We start from the raw sequence: 22,708 nt of genomic DNA on the forward strand, positions 1-22,708 counted from the left end.
CCTGTTTGCATTCAAAATACAACACACAATCTGTAGTGAGATTCTGTGGCAATCCTTGCTTGAAGAGTCTACTTATGTCAGTGTAAAGAATCTTGGATTTAGTCCAAACGCATGAGACAGAGCTTGATTTAAAACTGATTTATTATGAAACAAATCGAAAATAAACTAAAAAAAAAACTAATTCCTAAGGAGGACCAACAGATGGTCAAGGCCCTGCATAAGCCCGGTGACCTGCTCCCGCATACGGCCCACACAATTCACTAGCTCTTCCCGACGCCTCTGTTCCTCTGTGGGTGACAAAAGTTTGGGGATTAATAAATCGATAATGAAGCAACATTCTAAAAAAACACAAAACAAGCAAACCAAAACTTACAAGCTTGTGGGCCAAAAACAGGATTTTGGTACTTACCGATAAATCCCTTTCTCCGATTCCACAGGGGACACTGGAGTTCAAGACAGTGGGGTATAGACGGTGGTAGAGTAGAGCCTGGCACTTTAAATAATTTAGAAGTGTGACTGGCTCCTCCCCCTCTATGCCCCATCAGCCCCAGTTTAAGAACTGAGCCCGAGAGGAGACGGAGGACAATAGGAAGACCAGGAGAAGGAGAAAGTCCACAGAACGGAACAAGACCGACTGAAGGAGAACAGAGGACCACTGCAGGGAACACATGCAGTCACACAACCATATAAGGACCCAACAAAATGGCATGTACGCAGCGCTGGGCGGGCGTCCAGTGTCCCCTGTGGAATCGGAGAAAGGGATTTATCGGTAAGTACCAAAATCCTGTTTTCTCCTTCATCCACTAGGGGACACTGGAGTTCAAGACAGTGGGGACGTCCCAAAGCCAACCTCCCGGGTGGGAAGCGCGGAGAACTTGCAGACCCTTCAGCCAAATGAAACAACAGGAACCTCCCAGAACCGGAGGCCCAACGGAAGGCAAGAGCCGAGGATCAAGTGTCGTAGAGCATAGGAGACAATTAGAACTCCTTGCTGAACAGTCACAGAAATTCCACAACTTACAACGTAAATCGAATTGAATAAAGCAGCTAGTGAGAAAACATTTGCAGATGAGAAGCATCAGAACACTGTAAACTCATCGGAAAACAGACCAAGCCGGACCGTTGGGAGCAGAGAACCCCAACCAGAATCCATAGGAGAAGGGCAGTAACCCAAGAACAAAACTCGAGAAAACCGTACCAGATTCGGAAACCGTAAGCTGCCGCAGTTGCAGACAGCAGAATCCCAGCACTGCTGGACATAACTCATATAGATATAAGTGTAACGATACCAATCTACAGATACAAAGCTGATCCTGTCCACAGACTCCTAACAAAGAGTATACAGGGAGCCAAAAGGCAAGACCGAACAGTCACCATGAAACAGTCTTGAGGTCCAACTACTACAAGGTTCTTAACCAACAAAAGGGCTAGACCATAGAAGTCTAAAACGAGTGGAGATCCCACTGGGAATGAGGCAGAGGCGGCTTCGAGAAGATTGAGACTACCATCCCTTCAGAGGGTCAGACAGTAGTACAACCCAATCTGGAAACAGAGGGATAAGCAGCAACTGAAACCCTGCAGTAGAAAAGAAACCACATCAACAAACCCTAAACAACAGACCTCTTCCAACAAGATGGAAGTGCGTAGTCAGTACCAACTGCTGGCCCAAACATAGTCTGAAACAACCAGGACACCCTAGCAGTTAAAGAGCACGGATGCAACAGCCAGCCAGGGAGCGCTACCAATATAGGGAAGCATCCCATACAGCAAGGCTAGAGCACTTCAGACAACCATGAAGGTACCCGTCAGGTACTTGTCAATGTGATGAAATAGCAACAGATGCTGAACGGAAAAACCCACCAGGCCCCCTGCGTGGAACATAGTGACTGTCTCACTTTAATAGAAAGATGTGCAATTCAGTCCATAATTCCAACAGATTCTAGTAGAATAGTGTAACTAAGCTCAATGTTGGAACAATGTACCCACACACCAGGAAAGCTCTAAAACGTAGAGCCAACTGATTAAAAGAGCGGATGGCTGCTAGGACAGCAGCTAGGGTGCGTAAGGGAGAATAACGGCTATGTAATGTCAGGTTGCCTGAAATAGGAGCCTCTTCCAAGGCATTTAGTGGAGTAAGCCCGCTTACCTGTGAGCGACCAGAAGCCCTCTGGACGCTATGTAGAATGTCACTGACCTTTTCCATCTCACAGCAACCAGCCACGTCAGGTATAGAGTGTAGCTTCAGTAGGTTAAGACCAATGCTCTACAGCACAGACTTTAGTCTGGCGATGTTGCAGTAGAAAATACTGTAGAAAACTAGCAAAAGGTTAGTGGAGACAAGACGGTTGTACAACAGGACTCTATACCGGAGCGTGTTCCATAAGGGATGTTTATCCATATAGAATCATACATATAACCCAAAATTGGTCTGCTAGCATAACATCCTTACATTAACACTGATAATGGTGAAGTGCGTATTACGCCCACCAAACTAATACAATCCAGGCCTGAACCCTGCCTATATCGGCGGGTGGCCCTGGGCCTTCATGTAAATTAACTAAGTAAGCCTGGAGGAAGGTAGAGAACCTGGATTCTTTATAAACTGATAGGAAATGTACGTAGGGGCCCTTCAGAAACTCATTTTATTGAGATATGCGACATGACAATAATATGGAGTACCGGAATCTATGCTGAGACAGGTACCTGTACATAGAATGCGTTAGTTATCCCAAGTAAAGAAGGGATATATCTGTAGTGATAACCCCAGTTAGGGTTAAAAAACAGGATTTCCCAATTATTAAGAAATATTCATAAACATAGTTGCATGAAAAGGCAAACTCTTTGAAAGGAAGAGTTAATGCCAACATAGTAAGTTTACTTTTCAGACTCCTGGACCAGGAGATCAGCATGCTATATATATATATATATATATATATATATATATATATAATATATATCCTGCATTCCTGGTGTCAAATCAGTTCACTACCAAGTGCGCCACTGGAGTGTAGATGTAAATAATAATAGGTCCCCCGAAAAGGGGCGCCATAGCCTGACAGAAACAGAACTATAACCCCTCGAGTACATATCGTTATTACATGTGTGTAGATACAAGAAGGCCCCAGGACCTATATCAGGTCCATACTAGAAGCAATGCCTTAGGAAATTGTGACTATCCCTATGTAAGCTGCAGAACATGACTTGTCTATAGAGCCACAATTTAATATATACTGATATAGCCTACAGCTTCTGGTAATCTCAGGCAGCTTCCCATCTGTGACATTATAGGTAACCTAATGATTGTGAAAGTATAGGCATACTTAGATAGAGAGATAGATAGATAGATAGATAGATAGATAGATAGATAGATAGATAGATACACACACACATATATATATATATATATATATATACACACATACATACAAACATATCCATCCATACAGATATGTACACACTTAGGAAGAGATAGTGTAAAGCGGAGTTCTTGTGCCAACTACCGCGTCAGGAGTGCTAGGTATCAGATATAAAACTAATAACAGATCCTACCCCTGCTTATGAGGATAAGAAGTGATACATATATATATCCACATATGCTTACTCGTACCTACTACAAGATTAGCAAGGGACAATAATTTTTTATTTTTAATATAACATGAGCATAGTTAGAGCCGTGGAAGAAACTGAGCCTCAGGACAAAATTCATTCCAGACATTTATATGTTCTAAAGCAGGGCTTAGTATAAAATACAAATATATTACCTACATACATACATGTGGCTACTTTCAAGCAGGGAGACTGCTCATGTGACGCGTGTGGCCGTCATTCTGCTACGGCGTAGGATATGTTAGCAGCACGCTGTCCCAGACTGGTTTCGATCCTGGGACCCTTCTGTTACTGGTGTACCCGCCTTATCAGGTGAGCCATTTTAGCTCCAGATGCACCAGATTTTAGAAGTGGGAATGCAAAGACAACCTCAGTGCTGTGAGGCAGCAATGCCAACCACTGCCCCGGCAGTGCGTCACTAACTTATTCTTGTGCGTGCTGTCAAGGGAGCACATAAGATATAAATCTATATAGATGCACATATGCATACCTTTTAAGGGAAGCGCAGAAGTCTGGTTGGAAGGTTTTAAAACCAGCTTATAATATAGTATATGTGCTGCCACATATATGTATGTTCATCTAGGCAGGGTAACTAGTGTACCATAAGGTAGCCTTCACAGGCTATGATAAATAAATTTCCTCAGATGGGACTAGAACCCACTGTGTATGGCTCACCATTCCGCTGCATTAGCTGGTTGAGCTATTCAAGCTCATTCCGCGTGCGGAGTGCGCGCCAACCGGAGAGCAAGTCCAGAAGTCAGCTAGGTGCCCTTTGTTATAGATCCAAGGGGATGCTTGACAGGCGTAATACCTGGCGCTGCATAATGTGGCTCCTCCCCTTCAAATGGCGGGACCATGTCACGTCAGCACAGCGCTTTTAGTCGGAATTGTATATTTGGCGCAGAATAAAATTACCGAGAGCCGCGCCACTAGCTACAGTGCAGAGCGCGTCCTCGGGAAGCTCACCCTCATGTGAGGCAGAGGAGAAACACAATACTATGTCACTGCTGGAGTGCAGGACGCACCACACATAGGTCGCTTTCCTTATATAACTAAAGGAAAGCCTTACTGGGAATTGGCCGCTGAACGCTATGGTTGCACAGCGCTGTTCTTGGAGCAAGGGAAGGGGTGGGGAGGGGGGGGATGGACACCACGGCCTCTCCTCCTATGATAATCTTGCTTCACAAGAGTGACAGTGTGGCAGCACCGCCTGTCACAAATCCCCATTAAAATAACACCTCCGCTACAAGACAGGAGAGGAGCAATATGCAGCTTTGCAGGGCGGGAGACCCGGACTCAGCCGGTTTCAGCTGCGGCGGGCTCCGCTGAGTCGGAGGCTGTATAAGGCTTTTCCTTTTAAGAGGGAAACCTGATAGTTGTGTTGTATAAATGGTTCCACCTGACTAGCACCGACTGAAACAAGCTGCCCCCTCAACAGAACCACATAAGCGGAGATCCTGAATCACTCAGCATGCGCAACCGCGCGAGGATGGGGGAGGGTGCAGCAATAGCTGGACATCACCAGCAGTGCAGCAGGTGTACACTGAACTAAACTGCGTGTATGCAGGTAGTTGCTACTGCTCTTGCAGGCACTGGTCCGCGCTGTATTTCATCACTGAGCCTCTCGCGGTGGATGCAGCCTCTTTGTGGGCCCAGACCTCTCCCTGCTATGGAGAAGGGAGGCGCGCTGCTCTCCCAGGCAGAGCATGGCCGTCAGAGCTAAGCCCCGCCCCTTTACCGCCGGGAACAGAGTCCCCATCACAGGCTCTATCCGTTATAGGGCTGCTCTGTAAGGAGCCGCAATAGAGGCCGGTAACACTGCCTGTTTATTGCAGGGAAAGGGGAGATCGCTCCCCATCTGTCAGCACAGCGCCTGTAAATGAAAGCCGCGGCAAGGCACCGCGCTGTCACAAATGCGGGATAGCTGTGTTCCTACACGGAGACTGCAGGGATGCTGTTACCGCTCTCCTCATAGAGGGGGATGTCGGCTCGGACGCGCGACTCTATGCGCGGTAGCTCCGCCCCCTAGTTAGCTCTGGCATATCCTATGCCGGGCATAGAACGGGGAACTTCTAAAATAAGGACCCAGTTGGAGCATTAGCATGCTGAGCTGTTTAGTCAGCTATATGGGGGCGGAGGGGCCGCAGATCTACCTCAGTCCCCCGCTAGTCGGGGGAAGAGATTATACTTACCACTGCTGGCATCAGGTCTGCAGCTAGGCATACGGTGCACGGACACAGCTTCTATATTAAGCTGTGGCGTGTCCCTCCCTGAGCTACTGCCAGGATGCCTGGGACCCGGACACACACTCTTTATTAGTGGTGGCGGGTCTCCTGATGCCTCCATGTAGCAGGCTGACAGATGCAGTTCTCTGTCAGCCTGTCCTCAATGCTTTGTGAAAGCTATAAAATAAAATAAAGTGAAAATAAGATAAAATTACTAAGTGTGGGCTGGAGCTCAGCCCTATGTGACCGGCTCACTCGGGCACATTCTTAAAACTGGGGCTGATGGGGCATAGAGGGGGAGGAGCCAGTCACACTTCTAAATTATTTAAAGTGCCAGGCTCTACTCTACCACCGTCTATACCCCACTGTCTTGAACTCCAGTGTCCCCTAGTGGATGAAGGAGAAAAAACATTACACGGATAAAACCCAGCACCCCAAAATGTCTAAGGGGAAAAATACAAGGGCCCTAAAAAAAGGCACACAGGTGTGATATGTGTATGGTGACATCAGCAGGAACAGGTAAAGACAACCCCCAAAAATACCCTAAGGCGACAGAAAGGCAAAAAAAATGGGGACGACACATGATTACATACAAACAGTTTGTGGTGTCCAAAATAAACTTTAAAAACATACCGTTCTCCAAAACGACAGAGCCAGAAGCCACTCCCTGGACCACCTCGGAGGTCGCTACATTCCCCAACCCTAGGGGCAAGGTGTTTGCGGAATCCTGGGAGGGGGTATTTGGAGGAGGGACGGATGGAGGAGAGGGGGAATTGGGCTGGAGGGGAAGTAGGCCTGAAATTTCGGCCACAGGGTCTGGGGAGGAGGGGGTAATAGACGAATTGGGGGTTGGAGAGAGGGGCCGGGACCGACATCTTGTGTGGCGATGCCGCCGTAGTGTTTGCTGTGCCCCTAAAAAATGACAAAAATATTGTGGTTAGTTTCAACAGGAATCCAAACAAAAAAAAATAAATATTACTCAATAGGACAGACATGAAAACATGCACATGCAGATATGACTACAATGACTCAATAGGACAGACATGAAAACATACACATGCAGATATGACTACAATGACTCAATAGGACAGACATGAAAACATGCACATGCAGATATGACTACAATGACTCAATAGGACAGACATGAAAACATGCACATGCAGATATGACTACAATGACTCAATAGGACAGACATGAAAACATGCACACGCAGTTAGGGCCCACAAGATAAACTTGAAAACCACAGTCCAGAACACTTACTTTCCGCAATCTGCATGCGAAAGCATGCCAGCAAGCGGGGCGTCCGCCGGTGCAGGTCCGACCACCTGCGCTCCAGCTGGCCAACATGTCGACGTGAGCCGAAGGAGTGCAGGCGTCGACGTACCTCCGCATATGCGGAACGCTTGCGCCTATTGGAGATGGGTGGAGGCTGACTGGTGATCCGCCTGTCCATCACCTCCGTGAGCACCAGCAGTTCGCGCCTGGTGAATGCGACGGATCTCATGATGGCAATGGTGTTTTTTTGAAAAAATATTTTTAATAAAGCACCCCAAACAAATTTGATTGGCTAATGTATTTGGGAAATTAACAGGACAAATTCTATTGGTTAGTGTATGAGTCATGTGTTCGACAGGGCCACAAATCTCTTGAGAGTTATGATAGGCTTGATGCAGTGACATGCGTAAGCAAATTTAAATAAAGAAATGAACCACAGAAAAATTGTGGGGAGACAAACAAATAGAACAATTGTTTAATTGGGGCTAACATGTCTTTTGAACAATAAAAGCGAAGGTTTCAGCCGTACGTATTCTGCGAACAAATACAAACACGGACAAGATTAAAGTTTATTGCATCGTGTTGAAAAAAAAAACAATTAAGCTAATTGATACATTGATTGCCATGATACGATTGAGGGAGGTAGGCCGAAAAAACGAGCAGGTAATCGGAATCTGACATTCCCACTTCCGGTTTGTACTTGTGCGTGCGTTCCCTTCAAGCCATTTCGGGGATGTACGCTCGCTATTTGGCACGCTCGTTAGTTAGAGGAGGGGTCGCCTGAGTTTGGGGCGGATTTTTAGCTTCGTATGAAAATACGAGCGAGTGCTTGAATTTAAATATTTTTTTACGTACGCCGAACGTGCGTACGCCCGCTTGCGAGTGGGTCTGAATCAGGCCCAATGTTCGATAACCCAAACTATTAATTTAAGATTAAGGTTTAGTTCTTCTCATAACATGTGACTCAAATTAGCTTTGTCTACTCTTCAGCGTGCTACCACTTTAAGGAAAGTAATTTCATACAGCAGCAAGCATCAAGTATGCTTCCCAAAAAGTAATATTAACATTCTCTGAAACAAATGTTTTCTCTTCTTACTTTGAGAGAATGGTGCTCTGCATGTCAGATACATGCAAAGCATATGCAAAGCATTTGTACTGCGTTTTGTAAGTCAAATTCTAATTGACACATGCCAGCTTAAATGATTGAATCAGCAGCACCAGTAGTCTGAGCGCATATAAATGTCACGCAATTGCAGAAACACACATGGCTTAAAAGCAGACAACTGCAAGTAACGTTATGTCCGCTCAGAACACATAGTGAATCATGTTATCTGGTTTATCTGCATCTTTATGTAATTAAATACATATGACCAGAGTGACTCCCCCACCACAAATCCTCAACCAGCTACAGCTCTAGCCATAGACAACCTGGGCTGATTACCACTATAACAGAGAGACCACAACCCCAAGGCTTCCCGGATATAAACCATTCCTATGTAGTGCACACTAGACGCCTTCCTCTCAAGGGCAGGAAGAGCAACCCATTGAAATGGTGATGCAGAAGGTACTCAGTAAGCTCACTCTTCTTTTTATCCTTGCACGTGTTATCTCTATGTATTGTGTAATCGCACACTGTAATCAATGTAGTGCGCCCAACTTGGCTGCCTAGCCTGGTACTCTGTATGGAATGAAAAATGCATGCGTCTGATGAACATGCAAGGATCCTGCCTAGTAATTTGCTCTCTCCTCAGTAATTTGCTCTTCTACCCAGTGTGATCCTATGCAGTGCGCCTAAAATGGCTGCCTCGTCTGGATCCTTTGTGGGTAGGATAATAATCCTGCAACTGATGATCTTTGTTATATTAGATTCTTAATTTCTATACTGTTATGAAAATGTAAACCTCTGTATCCTGTTATTTCTACCTGTTAAGTGCCTTGAGTTCTATTGGAGAAAGAGCGCTATATAATTAAAATGATTATTATTATTATTCCCAGGCTATTCAGAGCAAGGTGGGAAGTGGTGCCTGCAAAATCAAAAAACCCCACCACCTAAATCTTCCTGACCCTGTTGGGCTGTGGATGCTGTGATAAGATTGGGATCCCTGTGCAACCCGTGGGGTGGAGGAGGCCAATGCAAGGGAAGGTATTTATTACAGTACCTTAGATGTGTCACTTTTGTGTGTTAGAAGTTTTTAACTGCATTGGTTTAAGTGTGCCTAATATGTATTTCTCTCAGACAATAAAATATATCTCATTAAAAGTAAAAAACATCCAATAGTCAGCTCTGAGGACCAAGTACTGTTTCATAGAGATAAGTTTGTGCTTCATCCTGGAAAGCATGGACAGCTGAGTAAATATGTCTTCTCCACCAATTCATCTAGTCTAAATAATCTTGTGCCCCAAAACAAATATCATATTGCATACTGCCTGGTACAACAAGAACACCAGTGCCTACACGCTGCTCACGTTCTGCCCAGCTCCTCCCACTGGCCAGTGCAAACGTTTAAAACCCCTATAGATGCTGCCATCTCTGCTTTGTGCATTAATATAAGATAACGACATTGAAAATAAACTATGGGTCTGATTCTGAGATGGATGCTAATGCGATCGCAGCTGCGATTACGCACAGAACGCAGCTGCAAAAACATGCTAATATTTCCAAAGCCTACCTGAGCATAAGGACGCCCACTGCTGCTTTTTCATATGCGTACGATGTCGCTTATCTGCGTAAATATTGGTAACGACGCACATCCAGTGGCCATCTTGCCCTAGCAGCAGGTCGGACCAGCCGCAGACTCGGCAGCTCTACTGACACGCAGAGGGCTCTCCTGCTGCGTAGGAGATCGCAAGGGCTAATTTATGCACACCCATGTAACAGCATTTAAATGGTCAGACACGCCTGAGTTTTATTGACCACCCCGTTACCTCCCCCAAATTATGACTACCTGTCATTCATTTTGCGAATGTGTGCGGAATCGCAAGACAATCGCAGCACTGCTTATACGCATGCACAATAGCAAACAATCGCACGATCTGCATAAAAATTGCATTAGCCGCTCTCTCTGAATCAGGCCCTACAGATGTATCCTTCATGAGCTAAAAGTGTGCTAAACATAACGAGGGAGCTCCGTGAGACTCGGTAGCGCCTTTTTTACCTTCAAATGCGTCTTATTCGCACAGCTTCTGCTGATTAAAATGATATGCGGAATGCCTATATTCTATGTGTGACTGTGGGTGTATCTGCATGCAAAATGCTATGTTACAGTGTCCACGGCTGTGACACTGTTACGTAACGTTTCTCATGCAGATGCACCGCAGACACACACAGAAAAATTATATTAAACACATTAAAATGATATGCAGCATGTCTATACATGCTGCTTATCATTTTAATCAGCAGAAGCTGCCTGTGCATCCTATTCACATAAGTGTGGGTATAAGACACATTTGAAGGTAAAAAGTCGCATTAAAAGACACTTTGCGCTAACAAGTTACGCCATGGCATGGTGCAACTAAAAGGGCTGTTTAACACACATGGAGGCTAGATGTGCAGTCTGGACACATCTGTATGTCCTGATGGTATAGATATGAGGTATAGAAAAAAATGTATTAGGGAAAAGTTTCAGGAGGGCATGAACAAATAATTACATTTATGTTGCTTAATGGTGTAAACCCCTTTAAGTATTCTTTCCTTCCATCACCAGAAAAATTGTATTATATCATAGCGGTGGAGATTGTGCCATCCCTTTAGAAATTTTCTCAGGATAACATGGTGTAAACCATGATCAGGGCATATTTACAAAATACCACGTATCAAATGCGGTTTTAGCATGAAAATACTGCCCCAACTAGCAATTTGGTCATGAGGATTACAGCATGCATCTACCAAAGTTGGGGGCGCTGGGACAGAGTTCTGAAAAAGCTCTGTCCTGGCCGAAGAGCTGGAAGCAAAGTGATAAGTAACATAGGCTATTATGGGCTAACGCCATCTTTAGATGCCGTTAATTGCCGGGGCCATCTCCGAAATGCAGCTTGCAAATACGAGTTTGTTGGGGGCTGCTTTTGCGGTTGGAAATTAAGGGACACTCCTTGTAACATCCTGGAGATGTTTAGACTTTGCATGGATCCACCGGAAATACCTTTTTTGGGGGGATTCCCCACAAAATAAATTGAATAAATATGCCACAATCTAGTGTTTCCTCTTACTACCCATGATAGCTTGTAAAAAGATGCACATAACTGTAGACAACTGAATAAATAACACAAAATCTACAACAAATAGTAACTCCTCAAGCTATAATAAATCTGTTTATGGGGCGTATACGATTTTCTAATTACTATTCTTACAGTTACTCACTGATGTTCTCACCTCAATCTCTTTGTTCCTCTCTTGAAGTGTTTTTTGCAGCTGTAGAATAATGGCCTCCCTCTCATTTAGGGAACATCTGTATTTCTCCTCTGTTTCCTGTTTTAACCACTGCAGATTTTTGTAATCAGCAGAGATCTGTTCCAATTCCAGGTCCTTGGCCTTCACAAGGTTGTCCAAGCTCTAAAACGCATGCATTTTGTCTAACTTGTTAAAGATACAGTTGAGGAGGCAAGTGGATGAAGGTATTATCTTTACCAATTTTTGTTAATGGATGAAAGTGTTATGACCTAGGGATCATAGTAACAATGTTATTTTAAGTGTTGGCAGTCTGATATATTTTGTGGATAGAGGTGCTATGTCTAATTCTTAAGATCTATAATTTATCTTTAACTGTTAATGTCTCAGTTTCTTCTACATGTAATATAACACCTTCATCCACTCGCCTCTTCAGTTATTTAAACAAAAATGCAAATGGCAACTCTTAACAGCAAAACAAAGATTAAATACATAAACACACATTGCTGTCTGTATAGTAAATAAAATCAATTCCCTTAGACTTGTGTAGTAGAAGGGATGCAGTTTATATGCCAGCAGACAGGATGCCGGCAATCAAAATCCCGACGCTGGCAACCCACCGCCCAGCATAATGCTGACGCCGATATACCGAAGGACATCAGGATACCAGCATCAGCATCCTGACCGCCGGAATCACGAACATCCAGACGGCGTTAAGTATGCGCGGTTAGCCGGGGATGGGGGGTTAGGATTAGGCACACCTGGGTTTAGAATAGGCTTAGGCACCCCATGGGGAGGGTTAGGGTTAGGCTACGGGAAGGGAGAGTTAGGGTTAGGCACCACCAGGGAGAGGTTAGGGTTAGGCACCCCCCGGGGAGGGTTAGGATAAGGGGGGGAGAGGGGAGGGCTAGGGTACTTACCTGCCCCTGTCAGAATTTTGTACCATTTGGGCTATTCAGCTGACGGCATCTCATACCAATTCCGTGGTAGAAACGTTACCAAGCAATCTAACAAACTATTGAGATAACAAATGCTGCAGGAAGCAATTCAATGAGTTTGAAGTTAACCTAAACTTATTTATATTTTAAGGTTTAATTTACTACTGTGGCATCAATATCTGATATTAAGTTAAGCCACATCCACTTAAAATATTTTGTTTTGACAGTAGTATTTATGAAAAAAAAGATGATTGTCATTTGTGAACGCAGGTGGACAGCTGCGGCAATCTATCCAGCCAAGGTCAGCCCTTCATCCTGCACTCTCTCAACATGGATGGACCATTAGAACTGCAGAAAGCAGATGACCATTAGAACTGCAGAAAGCAGATCCGAAAACCATTGCCTTGTGAATGCTCTTTGGTAGGATATAAAGTCTGAATAATGGTTGAGTTTCATGGAAGAAAGAATCCTGTACTCAAAGGCATAACTATAGGCATCCAATGGGGCCCATTATTGATTGTGGATGTTTAGAGAATAAAAAAGAAGATCTGAAGTTGAAGAGAGGAGAGCGGGTGCAATGTTCCCGGAGACCTGCGCAGTAGACTCTGGAACATGGCCTGAGTCTACTGCGCTGCCGGAGAGGAGGGGGCACGCATGGAGGCCTCCTATCTTAAACTGCCTCTGGCACTAGCCAAGGCAAATCTAACGCCATACTGGCAAATGTTAGTAAAAACACACAAGTCTTTCTAATAATCTCCTAAAGTCTGTCCCATCTCCTACATGCATGCACAGCGGGAGCCAGGGCATGCGCCATCCATACAATGGCTTCCACCGTAACGAGTGATGGGATAAATTCTAACGTAGCCAGGGAGGATTAAGTATGCAGCTGATGGAGAGAGGGGGTGGGATGGAGCTGAGGGGAAGGTGGGTTAGGGGAAGGCGGAGAGGGAGGCAGTCCGAGGTGACCCAGCATATATGCCAGGTCCAATATACTGGTAATACAATATATTTACACAGTCAGTAGAGCTTAAAAGAACCAGTGTGATCTCTGTACAAGTGAGTGACAGATGTCGGCGAGTAAATAGTTTACCTGGTGTCTTCATGCTTTGTCCATACAAGTTCTATGTTACTTTTATTGTCATCCTCACCTTCATTAATTCTACTAAAATGGGGCACAAGTTGTCATAAAGCAAAGAACTCAGAACCTAGAACTTTTAGCATTCAAACTGAATATCTGAAATCACCAACACCAATTGGGACCTAATATGGAATAAAATAAACACCTCCATATTTTCACATTCCATAGACCAGAATATAAAGCAATCTGATTTGCAGATCGGGATTATTTTCTGTTGGGTCACAGATGAAATAAGAATTTATGAATGGTGGTTTTCTTGAGCACTTCTGCCAGTTTTCAGGAAGTGACAGAAAGCCCAAATTATCTTTATCATATGCACTTGTCTGAGATTTTATAGCCCAATCTTTCCTAATGTCTGCAGCTCATTTATTATTGGTAGACTGACAGCCTATATATCTCGGAGCTGCCCAATCTATTTTTCACTCAGGAATGCCTTTTATATGCAGCCTATTAACCACAATGATTTGAAAATCATTTTAACTTCCCTGTGATTACCTGATGTAAACCATGGTGTGTATTGTGTTCTAGCTTCAGCATAAACATCAGAAAAGTATTTGATGTCACATCCAAGAGTATATTACAAGCTTTGAAAAAGAACATACATTTATTGTCTCCTCATTCCCGGAAAGAACGTTACTGAGTCGCTCCAAGTCATGCTCTCTCTCACGGATAACCATTTTTAGCTGCTGAATCTCCTTTTCTTTCTCTTCCAGAGCACAGAATTTATCGTCAACAGCCCGCTGTTTTTATGGAACAGGTGTGAGTATTCTGATTCAGTAATTCATTGAAATGTGCAATTTATATAGTATTTATATGTGACTCTACATTAGTTATATGCAAGCCAAACAGTTCACAGGCATTTTGGGGACAGAGATTAATGGAAGTCAGCTGTACTTACTCCCACATTGCATAGATGGAAATAAAGGAGTATATTCGCCAGTATGTTGAGTCATACTCACCTCTGTGGGCACTATCAGTGCAGAGTGAAAGATAGGTGCATTATTGCACAGCCCGTATTTTCTTTATAACGCACTAACTGAACTATGTTGAAGCACCACATTACTACCCAGTAACATCCCTTCAGCCACAAATGGAGATGCCACTGGTTTCGTATGACTGTAGGTGTGTATGCTTGAGGCCACAGCCTGCGCAATGTGAGAGCACACAAGATATGCCCAGCTCTGCCTCAGTTCCATAATGTCCACATCTCCCCCCCAGGATAGACACATTACATAAACATGGAAACCTGACTGAACTTTATATATCTAGAAAGTTAGCAGCGAAGGAGGTAACAATCCATTTAATGCTATTCAGCAGAGCCGAATAAAGGGCTTCTATTCACTTCTACCTAACTGGAGGCATGGAATACTACACTGCGAGTTGCAGTGATTGCCTTGACATTTAGGGGTCTATTTACTAAGCATTAGATGGAGGTAAAGTCGACGGAGAAAAGGTGCCAGCCAACCAGCTCCTAGCTGTCATTTTTCAAACACTGTGACATGGCAGTTAGGAGCTGATTAGCTGGTGTCTTATCTCCGTTGACTTTATCTCCATCTAATGCTTAGTAAATTCTCCCCAAACCACCAATAGGCTACCTGTTAAAGTGGTAAAACTGTTCAAATCAAGAGAACTATGAAGCGCAGATAAGTAAAACGTAATGCATTTTGTCTGTACATCTCTTTATATTAATCATGATGTGAACTTATTCTCTATGTAAATCCTAAATTATTTGAATGCAATATGAAACTGATTTAATATATAATCACAGTTATGTTCTGAAGTGTATCATTTATTTACCTCTAAGGCAGCGTCTCTTTCTTTGATTCTCTGCCGCAGTTTCTCCAATATGTGCTCATTACCGACTTGGATTTTGTCTAAGCTGTCCTGACAATGTAAGACTTCCATGTACTCCTAGGAGAAGAGTGAGAAAAGCATAAACTGATTACATGTTCTGGAGCATAGCGACAATAAGTGTTTAAAAGGAGACATTCACGCATAGGTGTAAGCATTCCAAGTCAAGGGCCGGCTTCACTTGACAGAGGGCAGTGGCGGGACCGGGACAGGCAGACGATGTTTCTGCTCTGGCTGCGCTACTGTGAGCTCAGTTCCGATCGGGCAGCAGCTCATACAGCCGGCAGCAGCTGGAGCGGGGAGCAAAGACAGTGGGAGCAGTGGGCAGTAACAAAAATGGCCGCTCCAGGAGGGCTGCACATGCCCAGCCGCAGCAGCACTTCCTCCCATGGGCCTTTGCGGAGTCAGGCTGGCTGAGCCTGTATGCAGGAAGATACACAGTGCCGAGCTGAGCATAGAGTGAGGAGCACAAGCATGGCAGCTTCAATATCTGCAGAGTCCAGACAGGCTGAGGTGACGAGATCATGGGTGAGTGCTGTGTAGGAGGCTGGGGTGTAATTGTGTGTGGCATAATTTGTATAAGGGCATTACTGTGCAGCACTATGTGTATAAGGGCATTACTAATGTGTGACAATGTGTAAGGGGCATTACTGTGTGGCATTACGTGTATAGGAGGTGCTACTACTGTGTGGCATTATGTGTACAAGGTGCACTACTGTGTGGCATAATGTGTAAAAAGGGTACTACTGTGTCATGTAATGTGAATAAGAAACAATACGATGTGGTGTGATGTGAATAACGGATACTACTGTGTGATGTAATGTGAATAAGGGGCACTACTGTAAGGCATAACGTGTATAAGGTAAAGGGCTACTATTGTGTGAAGTACTGTGAATAAGGGACACTATTGTGTGATGTACTGTGAATAACAGACACTACTGAATGACGTAACGTGAATAAGGGGCACTACTGTAAGGCATAACGTGTATAAGGTGAAGGGGTACTTTTGTGTGACATACTGTGAATAACGGACACTACTGAATGACGTAATGTGAATAAGGGGCACTACTGTAAGGCATAATGTGTATAAGGTGAAGGGGTACTATTTTTGACATACTGTGAATAAGGGACACTACTGTGTGACGTAATGTGAAAAAAGGGACACTATCCTGTAATGTAATGTGAATAAGATTGCATACTGTATGGTGTAGGGATGTGCAGGCTCGGATAGGTTCGAGTTTTCACGTTGAGTTCGGATTTTTCCCTCCAAAAAAAACGGAACTCAGAAAGAGGCTAAACGTCATCTTACATGGACGAACATCATCATTCCTGGACTTTTGTCCCTAGTATGGTGTAATTTGAATTGGGGGTACTATTGTGTGGCCACGCCTCTTCAGCGCTCTGTCCCTATTTAAAGTAGGGGGATGCCAATCTGTTGCTGGCACAGGGTACCAAAATTTATAGTTACAGCTCCATGGATGAGAAATGCTATGGTTGAGGGGTGATGGGTGTTGCTGGCTGCTGCTGTGACCTGTGCTGCTGGGTGATGGGTGCTGTGCCTGGAAATGGGTGCTGTGTCAGATGCAGAACTAGCAGTGGTCCTATGGGGCACCAGCCAAAATCGTGCCTAGGTCATCAAATTGGTAAGGGCCGGCTCTGCCCTCAAATACTATATAATTATTGGTTTAATGCCAAGGGCCTCTACTGTTCAATAAATGCTCATCCCTTTTTCCCACAGCAAAACTTTCCCCTAGAACAGTGGTTCCCAAACTGTGCACCGCGCCACCCTGGGGTGCCTCGGGACACTTGCAGGGGTACCTGAGGTTGGTGGTCCATCAATTATTTATGTTCAATGTAATATAAATATGTGGACAAACAGAAGCACAAACCTGTCCACCATCACATTACTGAACCTAAGGATGACAGGGGAGCACAATTTACTTTACTACATTTTTTTCTGAATTTCTCAATAATAAACTTTAGGCTTAAGGGTGCTGTGAAAACAATGCTGATACTCTAGGGCGCCGTGGTTCAAAAAAGTTTGGGAGCGACTGCCCTAGAACATGAGTGGCAGGAGAAGAATCACATTCTGTGATTATAATGCTCATGCATTTAAAATGACAGGTGAATAGATTAAGACCCTGGAACACTGCCACTCTGCCACTTTGAAGATGGTGCATTAATAGTAAAAGAGGATTTTGGTGGACCCCTTATTTACATTAATTTAATAATGAAATTTACATTGTACTTGGAATTCCAGAATGAATGGAATGTGACTTGCTGTAATATGCATGTGCACATATATTCTAATCTTCTCACTTGTAACATTTGCTCTTTCTGGGACACTGCTTGCTTTAATCTCTGGATACTGTGTTCCTGAGCCAGCAGCTTTGTACATTTCTCTTCTTCTAATTTCTTAAGGTGTTGATTTTTCTCGTGCAGTTCTCTCTGCAGACTGTGTAATGATCCATGTAGCTCCTGACAAAACACACATCATACAGGTTAATAATTACCATGCCTCTGAATCGCAGACAACCTTTTGTTACAAAAATATCTAATATATATGTGGAACAAAATAATGTTATAGGATGTTTTATAGTAAAAAAAATTTGAGTAGAGCCCGATTTACATGTCAGGACCCTTTATACAACAACAACATATTACTTTCATATATTTAGATTAATTAGAGGATGCTCCCTCCAATGGCAAAGATCTGCAGAACAATTTCACAGTGCAAACAACCAGGATTCTTATGCATACTGTATTTGCTTACTCTTCTGATTCTTCCGAGAGCTTTCCCAGGATCCCGTGTAAACAACCCTCCTGCATAACGTCCACTTATGCAGTTTAATAGGCAGGGTGGAACTGTGATGAATCAATACGTGACAGTGCCTCCCGCTGGAAAATTCAGCAAAGTGCAGCTTTTTGCTTACAGGACCTGTTAAACATGATTCATAGCGCCTAACCCCCGGTGACCTGGCTCTCCATGGGAAGGCACACATTGCGCACACTACAGCTAATTACAGAAGGCAAAACCTTTCACAGAAAAGCAAGTCAGGTGTATCCTATGGGTGTGGTATAAGAGATTGACAGGTATTAGGTCGACAATGTATGGTCGACACCAAATGGTCGACAGGCAACAGGTTGCCAGGTTCAAAAAGTTGACAGGTACAAAAGGTCAACTGACAAAAGGTTGACAGGCACAAATGATCGACAGGTTCAAAAGGTTGACACACATATGGTCGACACAAAAATTGCTGTGCTGTGCGCACCTTGAGTGAATTCCTGCTCTGAAAAACCGTCCACATAAATGTAGTAATTCTGGTGCATGATTTCTTAAAAGCAAAGAGGCAGAACTGGGGTGGAATGTGGATTCTCACATAGGGAAAATACAGTGAATCATACAAAAGCTGGTCATGCAGGCCAGCAAATGTTGGTAAATGTGACTGTTGGGATGCAGATCTTTGTTCGGACATGGAGAGATGTATCCGGTGGCTGCCAAATACCAGACCAGTTGTGTCCGTAATTCACAGGCCTCTTTGTAGCCCCACCTCTGTCTTTTTATGTTATGAGCAGCCAGTGAATTCGCTATTAGGCATCAATTAAACCACAAAAATATTTGCCAACAGAACAGAAAATGACTATCTGTCTTGTTTATGAAAACAAAAACAACGCTTAAACATGTTTGTAATACCATAATCCAGTGATTCCCAAACTTTTTTTAATCACGGGGCCTTAGAGTATCAGCATTTTTTCCATGGCATCCCTGGCCCAAAAATTTCATATTGAGAAATTCAGCAGTAATTAAATGAAGTAAATTGTGCTTATATGTATTCCTTGGGTCAGTTATGTGGTGGGTGACAGGGCTGCGCTTCTTTTTGTTCACATATTTTATGATTGGCAGCAGCCAGCACTGTCATACATTTTGCCTATCATACTGGACCACCAACCTGAGGCACCCCAGGGTGCCACGTCACACAGTTTGGGAACCACTGCCATAATCTATGTCCGAGGAACAAAGAAAGAACCAGTCAGTGGGCATTTGCAAAAAGTCAGTACCTAGTGCAATTTCCAAGACACATATTTTTCCCATTTGTATGTGTTTGTTAGTGCTTGAACATAATTTACTGTACAGTACTTTGCCAATTGAAAAACAATGTTGTCATACCCATTCAGACTCGTGTGCACATTGTTCAGGGCATTAGCAGTATACCTGTAAGACACGCCTACTTAAATAGCCAGTGTGACCTAAAGAGACTTGGGTGAATGACGGGGTATATATTCAGTGTTTACAAGAATTTAGCCATACAAGTGACTGCCAAATGTCAATCAACTCTAAGAGGTATATTTACTAAAGATCAGTTTTTCAAAGCCGATGAGATTCTCAGAGACTTTGAGAGCAAGAGTTAAGCGTACAATAGTAATACATGGAAAATCCGGCTTGAAAAAAAGATCTAAAGTAAATATACCCCTAAGTCTGCATTTACCTGGTTATGCTTCCACGTGGTTTCCTTCTGTTGCTGTCCTTCTAATAGGTCAACCTCAAGCAACCTCTGAGATCTTTTAGCATCAGTCAGCTGACGCTCCTTCTGCCGCAGTGCCATCTGTTTTTTCTGCAGTTCCATCTGGGTAGAGAATAATGCGTTCTGTAGGTCCAACAACTGCAACTGTGTTGGCAATACCTGAAAAGACTAACAAAACAATATATTATACATATCCCATAATGTCTAAAATGTAGCTCTTATGAACAGTTCCTTATCTATGTATCACCCAATTACTTGTCTCCAAGTACCATCAACAGGTATTAAAGTCCTTCAGTTCCACTTTGTCATAGTTATTGCTGGATACAAGGTTTCCAAGTAGGATCAATGCATTTTATATGTTCACTGATTGCCAGCATCACATGCAAGCACCGAAAGGCATTATAGGTGAGTAAATGCTCTTGCATTGCTTTTTAAAAGCACAAGCATGTTTCAGTCTATTTATGTTGCTGCTAGGTTCAGTAAAATAATTATACTGAATGTCCATTCTCAAATAAACCTTAATGATAAAGATACATTAAATTTGACAGAAAAAAAATGCATTTTTACACTTTCAGAGTTAAAATTGTATCTATCTATCTATCTATCTATCTATCTATCTAATCTCTAACACTTACCTGCAAATGCTCACTTTGACTTTTCAATAGCGTTTCCTGCAGTTTAGCAATGGAATTACTGTGATCATCTATTATTTGGTACAGTTCCAAACCCTACACAGTGATGAGAAAGATATTCACATACAAATCCTGAAATAGTACACAGGTCAATAGAAAGAAATAACTTAGTGTATGATAATTATCTTCAGATTTGCATGTTGTGATCACCCATCAGTAGTTCATGTATAGATTACTTTATTTGCAATAAAAAAAAATTATAATATCAGGGGTTCAGTACCTCAGTACCCCACCCCAAGAAAGCCCCAGTATTACCTAGTCGCCATCCAAATCCTACGTGAAGCCCTCATCCTAATCACTTAATTTTAAGTTAAAAACCCTGAAAATAACACTCTTGGGTGCACGGAAAGTCAAGTCCGGAAACAGGAGGTGGGGTGGAGCGAAGGGAATTCCATGTACCAGTTTCCTGGAGAACAAAGGTTCCCCAACAGTTCAAGTTTTAGAGATATCCATGGTTGAGCAGAGGTGGTTAAATCAAATTGACTGAGGTACTAATTAAGTCACCTGTGATCAAGCATGGATATCCTTAAAACCTGGACTGTTAGGATGCCTTGAGCCCTGAGTTTTGGAACCTCTGCTGTAAAGGAAGAACTGGTTCTTATTTAAGACAATGTGAAGAAGTCCACTTTAAATAATTGTTACTGTTGTACAGTCAGGTGCATAAATATTGGGACATTGACAGAATTTTTATATTTTGGCCTCTATTCACCACCACAATGGCTTTGAAATGAAACAAACAAGATGTGCTTTAACTGCAGACTTTCAGATTGAATTTGAGAGTAATTACATCCAAATCAGGTGAACGGTGTAGGAATTACAACGGTATCTATATGTGCCTCCCACTTTTTAAGGGGCCAAAAGTAATGGGACTATCAACTCAAAAGCTATTTCATGGACAGGTGTGGGCTATTCCCTCGTTATTTCATTATCAATTAAGCAGGTAAAAGGTCTGGAGTTGTTTCTAGGTGTGACATTTGCATTTGGAATCAGTTGCTGTCGACTCTCAATATGAGATCCAAAGAGCTGTCACTATCAGTGTAGCAAGCCATCATTAGGCTGAAAAATCAAAGCAAACCCATCAGAGAGATAGCAAAAACATTAGGTGTGGCCAAATCAACTGTTTGGAACATTCTTAAAAAGAAAGAACGCACCGGAGAGCTCAGCAACACCAAAAGACCCGGAAGACCATGGAAAACAACTGTGGTGGATGACAGAAGAATTATTTCCCTGGTGAAGAAAAACCCCTTCACAACAGTTGGCCAAATCAAGAACACTCTCCAGGAGGTAGGTGTATATGTGTCAAAGTCAACAATCAAGAGAGGACTTCACAAGAGTGAATATAGAGGGCTCACCACAAGATGCAAACCATTGGTGAGCCACAAAAACAGGAAGTCCAGATTAGAGTTTGCCAAACAACATTAAAAAAGCCATTACAGTTCTGGAACAACATCCTATGGACAGATGAGACAAAAATCAACTTGTACCAGAGTGATGGGAAGAGAAGAGCATGGAGAAGGAAAGGAACTGCTCATGATCCAAAACATACCACCTTATCAGTGAAGCATGGTGGTGGTAGTTTCAATGCGTGGGCATTTATGGCTGCCAATGGAACTGGTTCCCTTGCATTTATTGATGATGTGACTTCTGACAAAAGCAGCAGAATGAATTCTGAAGTGTTTCGGGCAATATTATATGTTCATATTCAGTCAAATGCTTCAGAACTCATTGGATGGCACTTCACAGTGCAGATGGACAATGACCCGAAGCATACTGCAAAAGCAACCAAAGAGTTTTTTAAGGCTAAAAAGTGGAATGTTATGCAATGGCCAAGTCAATCCCCTGACCTGAATCCGATTGAGCATGCATTTCACTTGATGTAGACAAAACTGAAGGGAAAATGCCCCAAGAACAAGCAGGAACTGAAGACATTTGCAGTAGAGGCCTGGCAGAGCATCACCAGGGATGAAACCCAGCGTCTGGTGATGTCTATGCGTTCCAGACTTCAGGCTGTAATTGGCTGCAAAGAATTTGCAACAAAGTATTAAAAAGTGAAAGTTAGATTTAGGATTGTTTAGT

The 22,708-nt window shown here is 43.3% G+C and overlaps 1 protein-coding gene across 5 annotated transcripts in view; it reads right to left on the reverse strand.

Moving 5' to 3' along the window:
* Nucleotides 1-22,708, reverse strand: part of PDE4DIP (phosphodiesterase 4D interacting protein) — a 361,535-nt gene that overhangs the window by 149,041 nt on the left and 189,786 nt on the right. For all 5 annotated transcript variants that reach the window (XM_088451272.1, XM_088451273.1, XM_088451271.1 and 2 more), the window contains 6 exons: nucleotides 20,576-20,668; nucleotides 19,905-20,108; nucleotides 17,737-17,895; nucleotides 15,364-15,477; nucleotides 14,169-14,306; nucleotides 11,476-11,655 (listed from right to left, as the gene is read on the reverse strand). In XM_088451272.1, coding sequence (XP_088307398.1) covers nucleotides 11,476-11,655; nucleotides 14,169-14,306; nucleotides 15,364-15,477; nucleotides 17,737-17,895; nucleotides 19,905-20,108; nucleotides 20,576-20,668 — 888 coding nt within the window. The remainder of the gene's footprint in view (nucleotides 1-11,475; nucleotides 11,656-14,168; nucleotides 14,307-15,363; nucleotides 15,478-17,736; nucleotides 17,896-19,904; nucleotides 20,109-20,575; nucleotides 20,669-22,708) is intronic.

The sequence above is a fragment of the Taudactylus pleione genome, unplaced genomic scaffold (assembly GCF_031769625.1).
Source record: "Taudactylus pleione unplaced genomic scaffold, aTauple2 ptg000543l, whole genome shotgun sequence".
Lineage (NCBI taxonomy): Eukaryota > Metazoa > Chordata > Amphibia > Anura > Myobatrachidae > Taudactylus > Taudactylus pleione.